The sequence below is a fragment of the Serpula lacrymans genome, assembly GCF_000218685.1.
Source record: "Serpula lacrymans var. lacrymans S7.9 unplaced genomic scaffold SERLAscaffold_10, whole genome shotgun sequence".
NCBI classification, from domain to species: domain Eukaryota; kingdom Fungi; phylum Basidiomycota; class Agaricomycetes; order Boletales; family Serpulaceae; genus Serpula; species Serpula lacrymans.
In genome coordinates, this window is record NW_006763299.1 from 1548947 (window position 1) to 1570726 (window position 21780).

At 46.5% G+C, this 21780-nt stretch overlaps 8 protein-coding genes across 8 annotated transcripts; 3 read left to right on the forward strand and 5 right to left on the reverse strand.

The window, feature by feature from the left end:
- Positions 1-368: 368 nt before the first annotated feature.
- Positions 369-2821, forward strand: SERLADRAFT_473549 (uncharacterized protein; the record flags this gene model as incomplete). Its single annotated transcript, XM_007321034.1, has 8 exons — positions 369-1090; positions 1176-1190; positions 1271-1572; positions 1639-2022; positions 2080-2316; positions 2376-2414; positions 2469-2572; positions 2628-2821. The coding sequence occupies 8 exons, from the start codon at positions 778-780 to the stop codon at positions 2734-2736; spliced, it is 1503 nt and encodes a 500-aa protein (XP_007321096.1).
- Positions 2822-3016: 195 nt separating this feature from the next.
- SERLADRAFT_451396 (uncharacterized protein) lies at positions 3017-7087 on the forward strand (the record flags this gene model as incomplete). Its single annotated transcript, XM_007321035.1, has 21 exons — positions 3017-3333; positions 3386-3449; positions 3506-3526; positions 3577-3608; positions 3669-3749; positions 3804-3920; positions 3977-4010; positions 4080-4181; positions 4243-4413; positions 4468-4743; positions 4813-5114; positions 5177-5326; positions 5378-5433; positions 5484-5505; positions 5559-5628; positions 5679-5714; positions 5764-5801; positions 5860-5937; positions 5988-6385; positions 6437-7008; positions 7046-7087. The coding sequence occupies 20 exons, from the start codon at positions 3073-3075 to the stop codon at positions 6546-6548; spliced, it is 2421 nt and encodes an 806-aa protein (XP_007321097.1).
- Positions 7088-7381: 294 nt separating this feature from the next.
- On the reverse strand, positions 7382-7834 carry SERLADRAFT_395979 (uncharacterized protein; the record flags this gene model as incomplete). The annotated part of the gene is made up of 2 exons (XM_007321036.1): positions 7382-7559; positions 7614-7834. Coding segments are annotated over 2 exons (281 nt in total), but the record flags the coding sequence as incomplete, so codon positions are not given.
- A 2552-nt stretch (positions 7835-10386) lies between these two features.
- On the reverse strand, positions 10387-10980 carry SERLADRAFT_473557 (uncharacterized protein; the record flags this gene model as incomplete). The annotated part of the gene is made up of 4 exons (XM_007321037.1): positions 10387-10591; positions 10644-10704; positions 10755-10912; positions 10971-10980. Coding segments are annotated over 3 exons (285 nt in total), but the record flags the coding sequence as incomplete, so codon positions are not given.
- A 1052-nt stretch (positions 10981-12032) lies between these two features.
- On the reverse strand, positions 12033-14737 carry SERLADRAFT_362748 (uncharacterized protein; the record flags this gene model as incomplete). The annotated part of the gene is made up of 16 exons (XM_007321038.1): positions 12033-12225; positions 12283-12696; positions 12761-12879; positions 12934-12989; positions 13047-13088; positions 13153-13239; positions 13285-13366; positions 13423-13637; positions 13706-13762; positions 13814-13886; positions 13946-14095; positions 14154-14207; positions 14259-14294; positions 14359-14412; positions 14466-14529; positions 14592-14737. 16 exons carry the CDS (start codon positions 14735-14737, stop codon positions 12033-12035), a joined length of 1842 nt encoding a protein of 613 aa, XP_007321100.1.
- Positions 14738-15794: 1057 nt separating this feature from the next.
- Positions 15795-18103, reverse strand: SERLADRAFT_473560 (uncharacterized protein; the record flags this gene model as incomplete). The annotated part of the gene is made up of 7 exons (XM_007321039.1): positions 15795-16167; positions 16226-16594; positions 16652-16847; positions 16903-16912; positions 16971-17736; positions 17801-17900; positions 17976-18103. 7 exons carry the CDS (start codon positions 18005-18007, stop codon positions 16024-16026), a joined length of 1617 nt encoding a protein of 538 aa, XP_007321101.1.
- Positions 18104-18228: 125 nt separating this feature from the next.
- SERLADRAFT_473565 (uncharacterized protein) lies at positions 18229-20096 on the forward strand (the record flags this gene model as incomplete). The annotated part of the gene is made up of 9 exons (XM_007321040.1): positions 18229-18423; positions 18477-18579; positions 18629-18695; positions 18745-19046; positions 19108-19250; positions 19306-19483; positions 19538-19654; positions 19711-19752; positions 19811-20096. 9 exons carry the CDS (start codon positions 18313-18315, stop codon positions 19984-19986), a joined length of 1239 nt encoding a protein of 412 aa, XP_007321102.1.
- Positions 20097-20241: 145 nt separating this feature from the next.
- On the reverse strand, positions 20242-21214 carry SERLADRAFT_473566 (uncharacterized protein; the record flags this gene model as incomplete). The annotated part of the gene is made up of 5 exons (XM_007321041.1): positions 20242-20562; positions 20647-20792; positions 20849-21009; positions 21064-21106; positions 21162-21214. The coding sequence occupies 5 exons, from the start codon at positions 21190-21192 to the stop codon at positions 20350-20352; spliced, it is 594 nt and encodes a 197-aa protein (XP_007321103.1).
- Positions 21215-21780: the final 566 nt, after the last annotated feature.

Sequence of the window (21780 nt, forward strand, 5' to 3'; positions counted from 1 at the left end):
TTGCAGCCCTACTCACTACTGTCAGTCAGCACATATTGGGATATTGCTCAAATGAGGAATCCTGTTCTTGGTTCGCTTATGCCACCCTGGAAGTGACGAAGGACATCTTTGGCGGTGTGGACAAGGCGAATAAGAAGTCTACGCAAAAGCGTGTGCCATATGGTGGAATTCGCATCGATGAACGGGATTCTGCTAAGGTTCTCGTTAGAGAGTATCGGAGAGCCTGGGAAGACTTCTCACGAAGGACTCTACAGATGGAGAAGGAATGGTTAGCTGCCAAAGCCAAGGTGGGTTTCGCGGTCGAGGAGCATGATGATCAACTTGATTCTGATCGTCTTGATCACAGCCGCAAACTGAGAAATCGAAACGGAAACAAGAGAAGAAGGCAAAGAAGAAGGACGACTGTGATGCGTTTGCCTCGATGATACGGGCAATGGACAGCTGATATCCAAAGCTTAAGCGTTGTTTTCTTTCAGTCTAATTCATTATACGGGTCACTCTCAGGTATATTGGCAACATTGGTTTCTGTACTTTTAGATATCAGCATTGATGACCTTTCATGATTCACGACATACTTTTACTGTAAAATCTTTGTAATTTGATATCTTATCAGCTTCCAAAGGTAGGCACCATGCATTAGTACTATAGTACATATTCGAGTCTGTATCGATATTTTAACACCCTCACTTGGTTATCTGTTTCCATGACTCAGCTTCTTGTTAAATTCCTGCGCTCTTGCATTCGTTTGTTCACGGACACTTTGTTTTGAATCTTATCATGCGTGTACTCCCGATACCACTTAATCGATGGGACACCCACCAAACCATATTCTCCAATGAACCTGCAGCACCGCGACCGGCCCAGTTGCCATCTGAGCATCCCACCCGTTCCTTCTGGACTGATTCTGCACCTAACGTGAATCCTCTTGCAAGTGAAGGGAGCGAAGGCATTCTCACAAGTGAGGCCGACGTGTGCATTATCGGTTCAGGGATTACAGGCGTTGGCGTTGCGTACCACCTAGCTGAGTCTGTCGCTGGGGTCGATCATGAAGGACCACTCAAGGTGGTAATCCTTGAAGCACGAGACTTTTGTTAGTGTCATCTTGCTGACTGCCACTGGCATGTTGTCGACTTCGTGTGTCGTTCAAGTGTACTGATCATAGTGATTGAAAACAGGTTCGGGAGCTACTGGTGAGTGCTTCAAATCGTGACCATATGCGTGGATGCAGTTGGAACCCTATCGTACCATTACTAACTGACCTTGATGATAGGTAGGAATGGCGGACATCTCACTCCCGCTGCCTTTTTTGATTTTAAGCGTCACGTCACTGAATACGGCACCGACGAGGCTATCCGCTCGCTTGCGCTGGAAGCCCACACAGCGTCATCTCTCGTTTCGATCATAAATGCTCATGGTCTGGAGGAAAAGGTGGATCTCGTGGAAGGTGGGCATATCGACCTGCTGATTACAGAGAAAGAGGTGGAAGATGCAAGGGATGACTACGAAGCCGCCGAGAAGGCAGGTGTGGATTTACGGAACGTGCAATGGATGAGTAAAGAGGAAATGCAAGCGGTAAGCTCCAAAATGTATATTTCCAAGAAAATACGTCTCAATTCGTGCATGTATCGATGCACCTAGTATGGCACATTATACCCCGCAGTACGCATTCCAGGACATAACGTCTGGCCACTCAAACTCGTCACTCAGTTGTACCATCTTGCACAAGCTCGCGCCGGCCCCAAGTTCTCTTTGTCGCTGCATACCCGAACCCCTGTCACAGCCATCAGCAATGGAGGCGTTACAATTGGCGATTCAAATAATGCGCGTCCATACATCGTTGAAACTCCTCGTGGATCTATCTCTTGCTCACGCGTTGTCCATGCCACAAATGGGTATGCATCGCATCTTTTGCCATTTTTAACGGGCCCGGAAGGTATAGTTCCTACTCGAGGCCAGATTATAGCTGTCAGAGCCGCTGCTAGCACGCAGGACATAGGCAAAAACGGCTGGGGTGGAAATGAGGTGTGTTTGAGTACTAGTGCATTTCGAGATTTCATATATATTTCAAATGTTCTACAGGGCTTCGAATATTGGTTCCCAAGGCCCGTTAGAAGAAGTGAAAACGCTAGTACATCTGATGAACAACCTTTGATCATCCTGGGTGGCGGACGTGAAGTTGTTACAGAACCCCCTTTTGAGTTATACGTGGATGATGATTCGACTAATAATCATGACGCGGGTCGCGTATTGCGAGACTTCTTACCTGCAGTGTTCGATGGAAGGTTCGAGGCCGGAAGGGAGCCAGAGATGGAATGGGTTAGTTGGATATATGCTCGAAATGATTCTTTTCATCGATTGAATAATGTTTACCACAGACTGGCATCATGGCGTTTACTAAGTCAGGAGATCCATTCGTGAGTTTTGAAGCCCACGTCTTGAGTAAGCCAGCCAATGGTTATTATGATTAGGTTGGCCCAGTGTTAGATCCTTCAGGCCGTGATTCGGGTGCATATAAAGGTCAATACATAGCTGCTGGGTACACGGGGCATGGCATGCCACGGGCTTTTGGATGGTAGGTCCCAACGCTTACATATTTTTGATCGAGACCCATGCTAACTTTTCTTCAGTGCTGAAGTGGTTGCAGAGATGATTATCGCTGAGTTATCTAGAAAACAGTGGAGCACTCCGGAGTGGTTGCCTGAAGGATTTCTCACATGGAACCGCATACGCAAATAAAAGGAGAGCGACTATGTAAACGTAGCATCTATGTTTAGCATCTAACTAGGCTGGAATAAATGACCTGATAGACTCGTTTGTTCCTATTCAAGTAACGAATGAAGATACAGTATATCGGTTATGGTGTAGTGGCTAACATTGCTGTCTTTCACACAGCGGCCCCGGGTTCAATTCCCGGTAACCGAAATATATTTTTGTGCTTTGTTAATCAGTTTGTTTGGTCCGAGCTTTCCACTCCAAACAATACATTCTAGAATTATTTGGACTTTGTGTTTTTCCCGCAGCTTAAATTTCATTTCACAGTAACTAACATCGAGGTGTGGTGGCCTTGTACTTATGTCGCTTCGTCCGGGTCTTGTCTACCCAATATTTCCGCGATGCAGAAGTGCATTGCATCGAAATGTCTCGGGTCTGGGACTCGCCAACCGTTCCAGAGGCCATGAAGCCCCATACAAGGCCCGACCACCACCCAGTTTGAACCGAGCAACTGCATATAGGGGCTATGCATCGAATCCGCCTGGTGGAACTGGTGGTGGAGGATTTCCTGGGTTTGCATTCCAGCAACCACAGCAAAAAGGAGACGCACTGAAAGAATATGTGAGTAACTTAGTGCGTGATAGGATAGCAACGATTTGACTGTGCATTTCAGAGTGTTGATTTAACGGAACTGGCGAGGAATGGAAAACTTGACCCTACTATTGGAAGGGATGATGGCGAGTCCTCTCCCGGGCCTACACTCTCGCAAATACTCAATATATCATTCATTCAGAGATACGTCGTACTATACAGAGTATGATATCCACTATTCTTGAAAATACTAAATCTGATCGTTGTTTGAAGTCCTGTCTCGAAGGACAAAGTCCAATCCAGTGGTAAAATCAAATATGAAGCACTGTTAGTAGTACGGGGCCTGATGTTTTCCATTTTCTCAGTTGATAGGGCCCCCTGGCGTCGGCAAAACCGCTATATTGGAGGGTCTCGCAAGTAGAATAGTGGCGAAAGAAGTTCCCGAAGTAAGTCAAAGGCTGCTGTTTGGTCATAACTACGTTTTACCATCCTTGGATTAGTCTCTGCATGACAAGAAGGTCCTATCCATTGACCTTTCCGCCATTATGGCCGGTTCGGGTATTCGTGGACAATTTGAAGAAAAGTTCAAGGCCCTCATACGTGACATTGAAGATGAAGTGCGTAGTATCTCTATCTGTGATGGAAATGATGGCTGCTGAGATTTTCAATATAGGCAGGGAATGTTATTTGTTTTATCGATGAAGTCCGTGAGTGTCGAGACGCTTAGGCCCTAGCCATCACAGACTGGATATTCAGACTTTTTTTGTTGTATTTAGACACACTTTTCAACCTTGGTAAAGCAGAAGGCAGCATCGACGCTGGTCAGATGATTAAACCGGCTCTTGCTCGAGGTTTACAGTTAGTTGGGGCCACGACACGTAACGTTACATGACGCATATATGAGTGGGACAACACCTCATTTATGGCCTTTTCTTGCAGCTGACGAATATAGAAAAACGATTGGCAAGGATGCTGCTCTCGAACGCCGGTTTCAGCCAGTTCAGATCGACGAGCCAACTGTAGAATCAACGATATCCATTTTGCGGGGGCTCAAGCCGCGATATGAAGTCCACCATGGGGTTGAGATTGCGGATGGTGCACTCGTGACGGGTATGCGTACTGAATGTATGCTTCTTTATCTACGCTGACTGACCATTATATCAGCGGCGGTGTATGGTGCTCGGTATATATCTGATCGCTATCTTCCTGACAAGGCGATTGATCTCGTGGACGAAGCCGCCTCTTCTCTTCGTCTCGCTCAAGAGTCCAAACCGGACGAACTGGAAGCTCTGGACCGCGAGATCGTTACGCTTCAAATCGAGCTTGAGAGTCTGAAGAACGAATCAGATGTATTTAGTGTAGAGAGGAGAAGGAAACTGGAGGAGCAGCTAAGGGCAAAGAAAGAAGATGCAGAACAGTTGACTGCCATTTGGCAAAATGGTGAGTTCCATGTCTACCTCATCGGGTACTTTGAAACATAAGCACATCGATTACTTACATGAACCCCAGAACGCGCTCGCCTTGATCGTCTGAAGGACTTGAAACAGCGACTTGAAGACGCCAAGCATGAACTCGAAGTCGCGCAGCGTCAGGGCCAATATGAAAGGGCGTCACAGTTGCGTTTTGGCACGATACCGGATCTAGAGCAGCAGTTGCCGAAGGACGGTGAGAGGAAAGAGGAGGGCGAGGAGGGCCCTCTTTACATGTTACACGATCGGGTCACAAGCAACGATATTTCAAGGGTGGTAGCAAAGGCGACTGGAATCCCTGTCCAGAATTTACTGAAAGGCGAAAGGGACAAGTTGGTTCATGTGAGTATATGCGCTTTTTTGATTTGTCTGCTACTATAAGTTTTACTTGAACCAAATTATAGATGGAAGACACACTCAAGCAACGTGTTGTAGGACAAGATCACATTGTTACTGCTATTAGCGACTCTGTTCGTATATCTCGCGCTGGCTTGCAGGCACCCAACCGCCCCGTCGCGTCTTTCCTATTCCTTGGCCCAACAGGTGTCGGGAAGGTCGGTCCATTCTTAACTTCAAAGAGTCAAACTTCGAAATTCTTTGTCTAGACGGAACTCTCCAAGGCACTGGCAAGATTTTTATTTAACGATGAACAAAGGGGACTGTGCGTATTCAGACTCGATGTTTTACTCGCCTATCTGATAATGTTATTAGAATCAATATTAACATGTCGGAGGTATATTCTTTCGAGCTTCATATCTAAAACACGTCCTGAAGTCTACTCACTAGTATCATGATCGACATACCATCTCGAGGCTTATTGGTGCTGCACCTGGCTATGTTGGTTTCGAGGAAGGCGGTATGGAATTCGTTGTCATCCCTCAGTATCCTTACTCATGAGATCAAAAGGTCAATTGACGGAGGCTGTTCGTCGCAAGCCTTATGGTAAAGGTGCCATCATTTTATATTACTCCGGTCTCATTCGTCCTTGTAGCTGTTATTTTACTGGATGAACTCGAAAAGGCTCACAAGGTGAGCATCGCGCAAAATTTTTGAGCCCAATCGCCGCTAACAAAAATTCACAAACAAGGATGTTGCGATGATATTGTTGCAAATTCTTGACGAGGGTAGCATTACTGATAGTCAAGGTCGAAAGGTAGACTTCAAGGTAAACGACATAGTGACCTAATATTATTCTTACTGACCATAATCCTCTAGAACACCATTGTTTGTTTGACTAGCAATTTGGGCAGTGATATTCTTGCCCATTCTTCGTCATGCGACTCCAATGGTATTGTCACGGAAGAAGCGATGAACCTAGTCCTGGAACGCACAGGCGAATATTTCCCTCCCGAGCTTCTGAATCGCCTCGACTCGATACTTGTGTTCAATAAACTGTCGCGCGAGTCCATTTTACGAGTGGTGTCTCTTCGACTGGACGATGTAGCCAAGAGATTGAAGGACCGCAGGATTACACTGGATGTCGATGCTGCTGCTCGAGAATGGCTTGCAAGTAAGGGGTATTCGGACATTTATGGTGCCCGTGCTATTTCACGCGTAGTCCGCACTGATGTTCTATTTGTTATGGCTCAAAAGTTGTTAAGGGGGACGATAAGGTTTTTGAACCGTGCTTGGCTCTCCAAATCAAGCTAATCATGACCTTTCAGGGACGGCGATGTGGTTACAATACGTTCTAATGGAGATTCTCTGCATATCCAGGATATTCATCCTCCAGATGCCGCTGCAGCTTCGGGTAGTCTAACTGACGACTCACACTAATCGCATATCGTAGTATCATATTTCTATCTGCATAAACATCACTACTCAATAAGCATATATCTAGTCACTATTAGCTATTAGAAACCAGCGTAAATCCCCACTCTATGTAGCTATAGTGTATTCATCAACCAAAATTAGTCCTTTTTACTAACCAGTAGTCCATGGGCAGACATCAGCTCAGAAGGTACTGCTCAGTCATTTCGTTTTGATTTGTTTGATTTTCTTTGGTTTGATTGCGTTTCTGATGAAGCCTGAGTGCGTTTTCCTTTCGATTTCCCATTCTTCTTTGAGCTTTTATCGCGAGGGGCAGGTTGGGCCGTTGGTTGCGACTCGAGGCGTACGCGTTCTTCCTCTGCTTCCCACCACTTCATGAACTCCTCTTCTCTTTGGCGAGATTGTTCCTCTTCTTGAATCTCAAGTAAAGATCTCTTTTCTTGCGTCCCAGCGTTTCCTTGTTCTAGTTGTAGTCGTTGGATCTCGGCAAATGGTAGCGCAGACCCGGGCACAGTGGGTTCTACTACAGGCTTTACAGGTGGGAGTGTCCATGCACCCCCGTTACTCCTATACAAAGAACGTCATTAAGGTGTAACTGGAAAAGGGGAAAGTACTTACGAAACACGACGCGCTGCGGAGGGGCCAGGTTTCGCAGGTGAAGCTCGAGCAGGGGTGATCATTGGTCCTAGTCCTAGCTGTGCTTGTTGCGTCTTGAGTGTTGCTATACTCCGTGAAGGACTTGGCGTAGAAGGCTGCGTCATCATAAGACGTGTATCGGGCGCCTTCACTTGAGCAGATGAGGGTGTGCCCAGAGGAGTACTAGTAGGGGAAGGGTGTTTCGTCGGAGTGCTAGGTGGTATAGGCAGCTTCCAGGGTGAAGTGCCCGAAGTGTTTGAACGCGAGGCTGTAATAGCGGGTCGCTGGGTCATTCTGTCAAGGCCTGGGGTAGTAGGTACGGTATTTTTTGGCGTGATTTTGCTATTCTCAGTTTCTGCCATAATCGTTTTCAGATCAACGCTGCCCAATACGATTAGCATAGAAGTCGTGTTCGGCTCTCATTCCAAAACATACCGTGTCGATACACCTCGTTTCCATACTGCAGGCCTGGCATGCGAAGTGTCTGATTCTAGCAAAGTAGATGCTTGGCTGAGGTCTAAAGCCGGAATCGCATCTGCGTCATCCATGGTATCCATGGAAAATATTTCATCCCCTATCGGTCCTACACTTGGAACAGGACGAAGGCCAGACCTGGGATGCAATGAAGGACTTGTTGAAGGCGAACCAGCTATCGACGGACGAATCCCTTTCCTTGTTGGGCCTGACGGAGATAACTTGGGAGATCTATGTATGTGTGACTTGCGATGTACAGGAACTATAGGTTCTGGTATATCCTGTTCTGCAAGCCAGTCGTGGTGCTTTTTCAATGCCTCATTGGCGAGTTTATTCGAGCGAGACAAAGAAGATTTCTGTGCTTGTTGTTTACGCAAGAACTTGGAGAATTGCGTTATGAGGTCAGGCGAAAGATCATCGAGCATTCCACATTCAAGTAATGTTTCAAGGTTAGCAGCCATGTAACCTTGCAAACTTTCGACAAGATCGACAGCCTGATAATAAGTCGCGTCTGCCAGCAGGAAGCAAATGTTGTTGATATTGAGATGCTTCAAAATAACCGCAGAGCAGTGAAGAATCATCCGATCCAACAGAAGCTCGCTCTTGGAGAGGATCGTATCAGGATGTGATACATTAACAACACACTGGCTTCACTCACCGCGGCTGCCATAACTTCGAACATAAATTCCATAACGTGGTCAACAGTGTGCAAGGAATCTGGGGGATTTGAGCTTCCAATACAAGTATAGGACGATATAGTATGTATACGAACCTATCGTTTCAAACATTGCTCCTTCTTCCCCGCAGCAGAGAAAACGGAGGATGTATTCCATAACACGCCATTTGAGGTGTTTCATATTGATCCTAACGACACCAAATTCATCTCGTCGCTTGATGGTCCACACGTTGTCTCCAAAGAAGGTTGCAAAAAACGGGGATCGGGCTCGAAGGATAGCAGAGTAACATGAAATCTCTTGATCTGCTAACTGAAGAATGGCATCAGGAGGAGGCAAACTCTTTGTGGTGTTCTTATCCGCATTACTGAATAGACGGCTATAATCGTCTATGAGGGATGAGACTGGAATCCGTTTCGCGAGTGATTCCAGAGCCTGTGTAAGGTGAGGAAGTTCTAAGATCCTCGCCAGAATTTGGAGCTCGGTCTTGACCTGAATAGGATACACATTCAAGTCTCTTAGCTGTGTGTCGAATGGTAAGCCGATCCGACGATCCCAGATGGCTAAGAGCTCGTCGCAGTACAGGTACCTCAACAAAACGAGGACGGACAGGGCACCACACCCAGCAAACACTAAACGGGAAAGAAGAGCTGGCTTTCCGGGTGCAGTGTTATGATCCCTGCATCTCACAGATACTTTGGACACCGTATCTTGTACGGCGGCTGTGCTGGATAAAATGCTGCAGAGTACGGGGCATCTCGCGGATAGGACAATGCGATGGACAGGGAACTCGGATCCAGAGGGTATTCTTACGAGAAGGTCGGCGCCATGAGGGAGATTTTCGTAATTATAGAGATTACTGCCTGGAGACTTCCGGATGATCTTCTCCCGCTTGATCAGATTAAGGATGCGAGAGAGCTCTGCGATATCGTCAAGAATTGGGACGTCTTCAACCTCGTCGTCAATATCAACGACGGGCATAAACCCGCTTCCACTTGGGCCAGAGAACGGTATGGAAGAAAGGCCAGCCGAATGTCCGTCGTTTGTAAGCCAACATAGATAAGGTTGAACATCAGCCATATCCTGCGCAAAAGTTTGACCCGACAGTCGAATCGGTTCTGGTCGAAAGTCGACGCGAAGCGCACCAAATGCACCTGTACTGTTGGCGCATACCTTAATGGTACGTTGAATATAGGGAACACGCTGGAACTTAAACGTTTTTGCGCTGCTGGACTGTCCCCCCTTTGGATTTCGTATACGTACGAAAACATGGCCTGAGAATGTACAGACAATAATAGAGCCGTCAGCTCCGAGATCAACATCCTAGAAAGACTGTGTCAAACGAGATCTACATGAGTAGTTGTTTACGCACTCTGACTCCACTGAACTGTTTTCGCAGAGCCCAAACACGTTGTGGTATAACAGTTGCGGCTCCCTTCCCATGAAGTCCATCATCAGATGAGCCTGGAGGGGTGAATATGAAAACTTCGCCATTCGAGGACAGGGCAGCAAACGTGTCCTCGCAACTTGTGATCTTCGCGACCTTTGGTCCTTTGATAGCTTGAGGTGGCCGATAAACATGTATTTCGGACGAGAAGCTCTGCGTAGGGAAGCTAACAAGGATGAGTAACCGTGTGAAAATACTACACAAGTCATCTCACTTGATCTTAAGAACGATGTCATTCCAGAGAAAGGCAACATCCCCTGATTTGAGCAGACATGCCATTGCATTATCCTGCCAAGAGAATATCAAACCGAGGATAAGACTTGGTATACTACAAATTTACCGTCATAGCAATTGCAGTAACAGGCTGAACAACCACAGTTACTTTTCTGGGTAGGACCTGCACTGGTGTCGCATTCTTGCTATAGCCTAACGAGAAGCGATAGGTCTTCAATATCTCGCAAGGATAAAATATGACCATACCGAGCTGCCCACTATTAGTGCCCCAAGTGAAAACTTCAGTTTCGGTCCAACAGGCTGAGGCAGTTTTGCAAGCTGCGATACCTCTGACAGTCTCTTTCTTCAAATGACCTATCTTTCGCGGAGATGCTTGAATAGGCTCTTCCCGCCGTCCGACAGACATGGGAGACTGATCAACTACATATCCAAGCTGAGAAAAGCGATTAAGGCCCCAGCTCAGTACTTCCCAGCTCTTCGTCAGAGCCAGAGTGTGATCTTGTCCCAGTGCTACTGACACGACGTTGTGTGAGAATTCTGGAAGAGTCATCAGACCGTATTGCGTATGTTGACTTGGTCCTAGGCTGTGACAAAAGAAATCTGTACAAGCTTTCATAGCTCTTGTTAGGAACGTACCGTCCTCCGCTTCCGAACCCACATAATCGTAAATTGTCTTGGCTTTCAGAGGTAACCACGACTGCGATGCGACAGTTCAATAAAATATAAAAGACGAAGAACGACATTTACCTGTGTGAAGCCTGGACATGGAGATCTGACGAACTTGAATTGGTGAAAAACGAACTTCCAAAGTTTTGTCATGCAAGTTGGGATCATGTTTACGAGGAATGATAACCTGATCTGGAAATGTTCTGTTGTCGCTATCTCCAAGTCCTAGAGCAGCGTTCCTGGGAGAAGCACAAGAATATAGGGAAAATATGAATATGACGCAAGCTGTATGCGCACCTATTTGCCCCCCACGTAAATAACTCCGCAGGACCTTCATCTGTTGCATCTGGTTTCGTTGTCCGCAACGTGGTATTATATAGATCAAATGCAGTATATCCCTCCAGGTCCTTTAGTGAGGTATCGACGTCAGAACGTTTGAGGAGTAAAATGCTGTGCTTTCGATAAGCTCTCCGCTATTGAAACGAGCAAGAATAGACGCACGCTGCAGCAAGATTACCCGCATACAATGCCCTGTGAAGTGCGGTCCAATTACTTTCTGCATCCTGAAGATTGACGTTTATCGCGGGGTGGGCAAGCAAGAATCGAACATATTGCAAGCTCGATGGCTCAACGGAAGCGCAGGCCATATGTAGGACGGTTCTTCCCAACCAGTCGCGCGCGTTGACATCAGTGGTCAAGATAGAGGAGTGTGCAGTGGAACGACTCCATGATTTTCCGCCGCTAGTGCTGAGGCTTGCTAAGCTAGAGGTGGAGGGTTGTCCACGGATCCCGGTACTCTCAAGCAGACGCTGAAAAGCCTGCTGGTTTCGTAAGTTGAAGTGGACATGGAGCAAGGTCATGCGAGGTGGTGGTCAGACCGAGCGACCTACAAGGAGAGCTGATGACTCCTTCGCAAGATCGCGTAGTCCAGGGGTTGTTGTGCTCGCTGACAAGCACAACTAGAAATTCTAGATTTCTTGGAGCAAAACCGAAAAAGAGACGTTGGTTCAGGAAAAAGAGAAGGGCGCTAAGTCAATAATATGGAGGGTCAAGGTTAGAGCAGCGAGAGCTGGAATGTAATGTCAAAAGCAGGAAGAGATAACGACATTCCGGCTCCGTCAAATAATGAATCACCAAAACTCGGAACGTGCGCACGTGCGAATCCGCTACCCAAAGCGTTCCCAGGTGAGTCTTCCGAGATATGTCAAATGACACTCATGTTATCAGGCAAGCACGTCTGTCCGATATAAGACCACGTTTATTTGGGAGCATATGGTAAATCAAAAGCATATTCGATATTTCATAAAATGGTTAGTATATAGGGTATCTCCAAATCACTGACACGGCCCATGCTAACATTCATACCTCGGAGGATTTCATGAATGATGCGAAATATCCATTCACATCGTCGATCGATTCGGACGGAGCAACCATTCCAACAACGCCATCAGGACGAACAACAACCAGCGTCACTTGACTGGGATCAATGCCAAATGCACTGTACCCCTGACCTCCCTTACTTCTTGTCACGTCTAAATCATCGACGAACACTCTAAGAAGATCAAATGCATCAGCGTCATGTAGAAGCAATGCTAGGTGTCGTGCTTACTGTGACCAGTGAAGCCTAAAAAGCTTTGGTAAATCCATTATGTTCACAAGCTCTTTCTTTTCCGCTAGGATGGTCAAGATGTCAAACATGGAAGTTATGTTATCATTCCTCAGATATCTTCTGAGGAAGCTTTCAGAGCTTTCCATATCTTTTGCTAGTAATTGGACCTTTTCCAGCTGTGAGGGATCAGCTGTATTCCCCAAAAATAGCAGTATCTTGAATCGCATGTCTGCTGGTAGCAGATCTTGCAATTCATATGGCCGCCCGTCAGAAGCCCGCACAAATATTTGCGGTGGCATGCGTTGTCCAACCAAGATATTCTCGGCACACCATTGGTGGGTGGGAATTATGATGGACGATGAGCAATACTGCACTCCAATGCCGGTAATGAAGCCGCCAAACGCATTCTGAGCCCTTTAGTCCATACCGTGAGTTTATAGTGCAATCAGAATGACGAGTGGAAATCAGTAGAACTCACTTCAATAAATTTTCGTGTTCAATTTTTGTCTCTGTTCGTCCCTTGCACGAAAACAAAGTTGCGTATTCTTTGTCGAAATTTATCAGGTCTTGCGCATACCTTCGCCGTTCGAACTCATACTATTCACAAGGTTCTTTTAAGTGGGGTGGGAAGGTGATAGAACATTTACGCACAGTCTTGAGTAGCGAGATATCACTCCAACCTCGCAAAACCTGTGTCAGTTTCCATGCTGTACTCAACATCAATACGAGACGCAGTTAACAACCAAGCAATTGCATTAACTCACCGAGATTATGTGCATCGCTCATGCCTGCATTCATCCCTTGGCCTGGGTAGTGTGGTAAACAAATCAAGGAATGGAATAGATAATACTTATTGGGCGCTATACTGACCTGCTTTGGGCGAGTGCGTATGACATGCATCCCCCGCTATGAAGATACGATCCTTTACAGAAAATGTCGACGCTACTCGCTGACCAACTGCACCAAACAATATCAGCAGTCGGTGCGTGTAGAATATAAAACGGCGCTCGCTTATGTATACTGTCCACCAGTCAAACTCCAAAGGCCTTTCCATCTTAAAAGGACTGAATGTCTTGTTGATAGCCTTCGATACTGACCGTCAGTCACGCTACATAGCAGGTCCCAGAATGGATAACTCACCTCCAGTAGCTTTTCAGGGCTCATTCTATCTTTGTCTGATCTCCCCGTAAGCGGATCTAAAATATCTTCATCCGATAATTGTACATATAGGCGAATTTTATCGTCTTCACGGGGAATAAGCATACAAGAACCGTTAGGAGAGCGGATAGTGGCTCTGATGCGAGTGTCAGGGAAATTTGTAATAGGAACCATGTCTAAAGCACCCCATATATACTCTTAAACAATGGGCATAGTGGGCATATAAGAAGTTGGTAATCTGTAAACAAACAAAAATTTATCTCACCTGTTTGCTCTCCTTCCATAGCTATATCCAGAGCCTTGCGAACCCATGAATGCGCGCCTGCAGTCTCAATTAATTTCGCGCAAGGCCATGCCATAACAGCGTGCTCACCATCTGTCCCTATCATAAATTTCGCATGTACGATTTCTGTTGCGTTTGAACAATCGAGATGCTGTAATACTACCTAATGCAAACAAAAATTAGTATCTTGGAAGAGTTTATAGGAGCCAAAGCAGGCCATACTTTGACTGGATGCGATGTTGGATTCGCGAGTTCTTCGTTATCCTGTGATAGCTCGATAGAAGTCGGAACGATTGATCGGTGTACATCAAATCCTAATGAGTGTATGGCATCACAAAACAGAGCTTCGATCGCTCCTTGATTGAGGGTAATCTATATCACGGCAGTCCACATCATCTAAAGAGATCGCATTGGTTTCAATTTGGCATACCAAAAACGGGTATCGAGTTCCCTCAGTGCCTATGACTGGTATACGCCCGGTGGACTGAGAGCAATATAAACACGGTATCAGCATAGGTTTAGCTATAAAACTCACTTCAATATCGCCCTCTGAGTTAGGAATATAGATCGTCTATCGGATTTGTGGCAAAGCGTCAATATACACACATAACCATGCCAAAAGTAAGTTAACCCACAGCCATGTGTATATGATTGCCTTCGCGAAGAAGACGGTCACCAAGCCCATAGCTCTACAGGTATTCATAAGTCAGAGTTTTAGCCCCACAATGTTCAATAGACCTACCTGCAATACCTCGATAGTCCTAGGCTGAATCCCGTCTGCTTGGCCGGTAACAAGGCATTCTGGCCTGTATACATGTTCATTACAAGGTGCTGCGCATCATGCAATCACCCGACGGTTTGAACGTACCTTTTGTCAACGATTCTGACGTTGGCACCAGCTTGCATTAGTGCATACGCACACATAAGCCCTGTAGGCCCAGCACCTACGATGAGCACATCAACATTACTCTCCCTTGATTGTGGGGGGCGATTTGGAAGAGTATTAGTAGCCATGGAAGACACAGGATGCTCTTGTGTACTATAGAAAACCAAGCTACTAGCATGTTCGACTTTTTATAAGGTGGTTCTCCGAAAACAAAGGGCTATAACACGAACCGCTACTTACGCGGACGGTGACTGACATACCAATTTGCTTCTGTAATCTGGATCTAGAAGATGTTGAGTATCCAGGATTCCTGTAACATGTCCCCGCTATTAAGCTGAGTCGGATCTTTAGGGAATCAATCGAATTAGGCCAACGTGATAGAACCGACATCAAAGAGGCGCTTGCAACTCTATCTGCCAAAATTAGCCCCAAACTGCTGTTAGATGGTAGAAACTGCGGCTTTAATCGACACACAAGAACACACCCTCGGGAGGTGCATCTCGGGCCAAGCCTCGCCGGTGGTCACGACCTCTAAAATCCCAAGGAACGCCGATTAGACCACAAATGGACCAATCACAGCCCATGGTTTCATTCTTCGCAATAGTAATCAGCTTGCGTCGTAAACTAAGTCGCGCATCATCCGAAGACGTGGCTCAAGAACTTGACTGCAGGAGGAAATATTTAGTAAAAGATACTCACCAGCACATCAAACTCACCTTCTGAGCCTTCTTGTTGTTGCATTGATAGGCAGCCGAACCGTGTAGTAAATTATCGATAAGTTATCATAAGGACAAAGGACTGCTACTTATATACTGGATAGATGCTGAAAGTCAAGAAGCAGGCTGATTCGATTCTGCAGAGAAAGCTCGGCCAAGGACTTCGGATGTCCATGGTAAGCACCGACACGGAATATCATGATTTGCAAGGTATTCCACAAGCTTTGATATTGGTGATCTTACATAGTTTGTCCTTACTTCGATCCTTACATGCACACCTGCATGGTACAGTGACCATTATAATATACTCGAATATTACTGTTGCCAGTGAAACGTTGAAGTTCGACCTGAAAGTGCTGTGACATCACGTCAAGTTCGCTAAGTCTTAGACTTGTGACGCGTGACCAGCTTGCGGTTCGGTTCGTCGCATCTTCCAGTGCTGCTTCTCTCCTGGTGTTGTATGAGCATGGGGGTGATTTGAACTTGTTCTTCAATACATCAGCGCATCTAGTAAGAAGTTCGTACCAGAAGGGCACGTAAGTAGTGGACGGGTTCAACTCAACCTGCCTATGACCGTCGCAGCGACGCAACGACGAAACTAAGGTCGAAATTCAACAGTACAGCCGTTGTACAATTCCAAGCTTATGAGCTAGATACTAGAGCCAACCATGATACAATGGCGAACCACTGTACCCCATTTATCCTTCTAATAGCGCCTGAGCCTTTCGCGCATTCGCTTTTAAGCCCTCAACTTGGAGTTCTAGGTTCCTGATTTTTTCGCGGGCATCGCGGAGTTCGCTAGCCTGGCGCTGGTTCTCTTCGCGTAACGCCTGAGCAGCTGCCTGTGATCGCAATGTCAATTCGGGTAAGAAAAGAGCATCGCGCATGATCAGTACGTACATCTTCATTATCGAAGTTAGATTTTGCAGGTGGGCTCGAGGTGGGCGATACTGCAGGAGAAGTAGCAGGTATGGGCATGGATTCTGATTTCGAGACCGGCGCGAAGGGTACGGGGTTCGAGGGGGTAGAAGGAGTAGTTGCAGCCCGCGCTACAGGTGATGCACTGAAGCTCGGAGGAGCAGGCACAGGTGCAGTGGCTGCGACCGTGGGTGCAGGTGTATAGGTCGACTGGACACCATTGGATATTGCACCATTTTCCAAGCTGACCAATTTGGGAGGTGCGGTCTTCCCGGAGAAAAATTCACTGGCCGAAAGGGATGCTTCAGAGGAAGGTGCTGGTGGATATATGTCGGACTGGAAAGAGTCGGCCTGCAACAATAGGCTATCACCTTGGGATTATCTAAAACCGATAAGATATCAGCATACCTTTCGGGGTACAATAAATCCAATCGGTTCAATTGCAGATCCATAAACTTTGTAAGCACGAGCGATTTCGCACTCTGATGCATTGAGCGCACGCCTGGGTAAGAAGCACATTCCCCGCTGAGGTTCTGAAGACTTGTGTTCCGCTAAGGCATAAAGGGTATCGCTTTCGAATTCGTAGTAACGAATGTTGCCGTCCCTAGTGTGCTACGTGGGTTACTGTATATTCAAAGTAATTTAGTCAGATTACCCACCCTTTACCGGCTACAAGTTGTGCAGAATATTAGAATATAATCTTCACACATCGGTATCAACCACTCACCAAGGAAAAGAATACTGTTATCACTCCAAAACGGCATAATAACACCAGCTGACTGGTCGAGGATCGTCGTTTTGACGTTACCAAGCCCACCAGTTTCCCAGATGCCGACCTGACGATCACTCATTTTGCTGAAACCTGTCGTGGCGATTTTATCGAGGTCACCCATCCACACGACGCGTGCGCCTTTGATTCCACCATGTCCTTCTGCCACACGAACAGCTTCGCTTCCCGCACGGGGGTCGAACAATCTTAGCTTGCGATCTCTGCATGTCGTGGCAAGAAGAGTGCCAGTAGGGTTAAAGGCGATACATTGGATAGAATCGCCATGGCCAGTTAGAGTAGACCTCTGACGTTCTGTTTCTGCAAGGTCCCACAGCTTGACGGTATGCTCTCCAGAAGCACTTGCGATAACGTTAGAAGCAGTAGGATGAAACAAGACTTGACCGATCTTTCGCGGCGAGGCATCGATACGGGCCACAGGATCGAAATCGTGAGGTTCCCAGTGATCTTGACCCCAATCTTCGAACGTAGAGGGTTCCACTTTCCAGATCATGACCTTCCCATCTTCACCGCCTGAGGCGACAATCGAATCATTGTGAGGGGACCAATCCGTGTCGAGGACTGGAGCAGTGTGACTGCGTGCCAAGGGTATCACATCCGGGAGCTTGTATGGAAGATTATTGGGTAATGCTTCGAAGGGAGAAGGCAAGGGTAAAATGGCAAAAGCGCCACCACCAGATGCATTCCAGTTAAGACTGATGTATCGCTGGTCATAGTAATTAGTAATTAGAAGGAAATCACAGCAGCGCGACATTGATCTAAATATTCACCCCTGAAGCAGAGACCAAATTGGTATCCCAGGCGCTGCTGGACACCTTTACATTCTCGATTCCGAATTCTTTTTTCTTTGCATTTTGACCATAGACATGACTAGATTGTGAACCCACAAATTCATATTGGTCAACTTGCACGAATATCGAATATACGGCTACATGATATACTCACCGATACTTTGATGGACGCACGAAACGAGACATTGTTCAGGCAAGAAACAGACGAGTCGCAGACGATACCCAGGTCTGAGCTGTGCCTGTCGCAAAGCTGGTTGCCCTAAGTATACTTGGACCTTGATCAATGTTATTTGAATCCCCGACATATGTTTATTCTCGTCGAGGTTAGGGCTACAAAATTATCTAAGCTGCTTCCACGATTACATTTACTAATTTCCTAAATCGTCTGCTCAAGCGCTGCTCCGCTGAGTCCGCTCCGCCCTAAGTTCGAAACGAAGGACTTCTTGTCGAATTTTCGGTTCACAACAAGGATTTCTTTTCTTCTTTTCTCAATGTCGAGTGCGCGTGTAGTGTCTGTGCTTAGGTTGGCAAATGCCCTTTCCGTGCCAAGGTGTGGAGTATCTCGAGTCTACTGCCGCGGTCTAGCGACATCCGTAGGAGAGGTTGGTAGTTTGTTTACCAAGTAATACTCCTTTTTGACTTCAAGGAAACTCAGCTGAAGAGAACTGGGTTGTATGATTTTCATGTGGAGAACGGAGCAAAAATGGTGCCGTTCGCTGGATACTCCATGCCCCTTGCCTATGGTAGTGTTGGTCAAGGTGCGCACTAGACGGACTTTGTTCCCGTCCATCTTCCAATTGAATACAGTTGCCAGCCATAGCTACGTGCGTAGTAGCGTAGGCCTCTTCGATGTTGGCCACATGGTACAAAGCAAGTACGTTATTTACTGCGTTGCTCCAGAAAGTCTGTTCAGACAGTAGCAGCTTCCGTGGTCCCACGGCAACAGCGTTCTTGGAATGGCTAACACCGTCTTCCCTTTCATCACTCACCCCTTATTCTTCGACTTTGTCTGTGATCTTAAATGAAAAGGGTGGCATCATAGACGACACTGTCATCACAAAGCACTCTGATGATGCGTATTACGTTGTCACGAATGCAGGTAGACGAGACAGAGACCTGCCATGGTTCCGAGAGAAGCTTGATGAATGGAACCATGGCGAGAAAGGTCGGGATGGCAAGGTAGAAATTGAAGTTTTAGACAATTGGGGGCTTATTGCGTTACAAGGTCAATCAGCTGCTACTGTAAAATGTTCTGCAAGTCCAATTTTCACGATTGAATGGTTTAGGCCCCGAAGCTGCTGCATATCTACAAAGGTTCACTTCGTTTGATCTCAAGGATCTCATATTCGGCACATCTGCTTTTGTACCTATTGAGGGTTTCAACTTGCACGTTGCGCGAGGAGGGTACACTGGTGAAGACGGGTTTGAAGTCAGTATACGAGTATCCTTTTTCAATGTTCTTTCCATGTCAGCTTATCTATCAGATCTCGATACCACCATCGCAAACCTTGGATGTCGCTGAACTTCTCTCAAAACATCCTGTCAAACTCACTGGTCTTGGTGCTAGAGATAGTCTACGTCTTGAGGCTGGCATGTGTCTTTATGGTAATGACCTAGACGAAGATACAACGCCCATCGAGGCCGGCTTGGCATGGGTGATAGGTAATTTGTCGCATTGACTTGAAAGGTTGGTTTTTTGTTCATGTGTTCCATTAGGCAAAGAGCGCAGAGAATCCGGCGAATTTATTGGTGCTGAAGGTGTCAGAAGGCATCTCAAGGATGGGCCGCCAAGGCGCCGGGTGGGCTTAGTGGTTGAAGGTGCCCCTGCTAGGCGTGAGTTATCTTACTGCGCAGTCGCCGAATCTTCCTTAAGGACTAACTTGCAATAGAGGGTGCCCAAATATTTGCGCCGTCGGGGACGGATCTCATAGGTAATGCGCATTATAGGTTTATTTAGGCCACATGCTCACGTACAGGGATATCCCCCAGGTAATGTCACATCAGGCATCCCCTCACCAACATTAGGCAAGAACATCGCCATGGGCTACGTTCAATCAGGTTGGCATAAGAAAGGGACAGAAGTGGAAGTGGAGGTGCGAAACAAGCTGCGGAAGGGCGTTCTAACGCCGATGCCTTTCGTGAAACCAAAGTACTGGAGAGGGTGAATCCTTACAAGATGTTGGATAGTTTTATACATTAATCTACATCTTGTGACAAAGCATGTTTGAATGATGTCTGCAACGAGACAACGCCAGTGGGTGTAGGTTGAAGCAAGGTTGCAATTTGAAAACAAAACAAAAACAAAATATAATGGCCAACGTGGGGATCGAACCCAAGACCTTCGCGTTATTAGCACGACGCTCTAACCAACTGAGCTAGTCGGCCGATGAAAACATTATCTAATTACATAATCTTGATTCTCCAAACAAAAGTGCTATAAATCTGTTTCTGCACATACAGTTAAGGTTTCAAATACATGTTCAAAGAAATGGCTTGTGATTACAGGCTCTGATACACTGATAACAAGTTTATTTTCCACCAGAAAAAAATCTTACCCCTTCATTTTCTTCGCCAGACCCTGTACGCCCTGTACTGATAACCTGTGCCCGACCCGTTTTTGCAAGTACGGCGATAACACGACGCAGGAGAGTAATTGGAATATCAGAAAGTGGAGAAGGAACGGGGGGGTCAGTGATTTCGTAGAATGTGAGGATTGTGTTCAGATTAGCTGTATCTGTCGCCTATACCCGCGATAGATCCAAAACGTTATGATGAAAGACAGACCGTGAATATGAAATGAGACATGTGTATAGTCCAAGACGTACCCAAGAGTGTAGTACCTCTGCCCATTCTTCTGGAAGACGCCAGTACAATAGCACAGCGCGTGTCTGCTTGGGAGGTTCGTAAACTGCTTGACCGTTAGTTATCATGGATTCCATGATAGCGGAAAGGTGTGAAGGAAGCACTCGACCTAAGAAGATAATATGAGTGCTGTGAAAGGTATCACTTGGCATAGAGCATACGCACGATTGATTCTCTCATTCCTTAGAACTTCATCCCAGTCTCCGCCAGACGTCTCTGCGTCCTCGAGGCGAAGGACGAAAAGACGGCGGTGGCGAGCATAAGCCAAAATAAGCCGTGTCCATTGAGAAATATTTTGCGATTGTGTTGTGGGATTAGGTTGTTCCCTGGTTCCACAAAGTAAGTGGGTCACGACGACAGGAGTGAGTAAAGAGACAAACGTGAAGAAAGGGGGAACAGAGTGAATCGAAGGAAGTAGAAATCCTGGGTAACAAGAAATTAGCCAACGTATCAGCGGCGACGACTATGTCAGTCTCACCTGAACGAGTCGTATGTGTGGTGAAAGACATCCAGCTACAACTGTACTTCGACAACGATGCGGACTCTGAAACCTTTTAGTTTCTGCAGTCACGTTGATTAGAATACTCATCGAAACATCAACTTCGCCTTTTTATGATATCTGTCAAGACATTCCATTCCTTCGATAAACGTTTTTAATACTGTTCCCAATCGCAGAGCATTCTCGCCAAGCGTTTATTTCACCTGTACGAATGATCGGGACTGTGCCGGTGGGCACCAAGACAACATCTGGATCGATAGGCCAACGCCCTCGTGGTAGATCAGTGCTCAGCGCTCACATTTGAAGCCTCACATCTGACCCAAGGTTAACAGGCAACGATTCGTTCTCGGTATGACCCAGATTGACCCGGGTTGAATGTTCAACGTTGAACACTAAGTGCCCCGTGAAGAAACCATCTGCATACCGAAGGGCCCAACCTCACGCAAGATATCTGTTATCGTCGGAATGGACTGTGGCCAGATACGCAACAGGATAAACAATAGCGTTGGCAGAGTTTTCGAGACAACAACTATTACGTCTCAATATCAAGTCCATTTAAATCGATCGCTGACAGATAGAATCCTCACTTATGATTAAT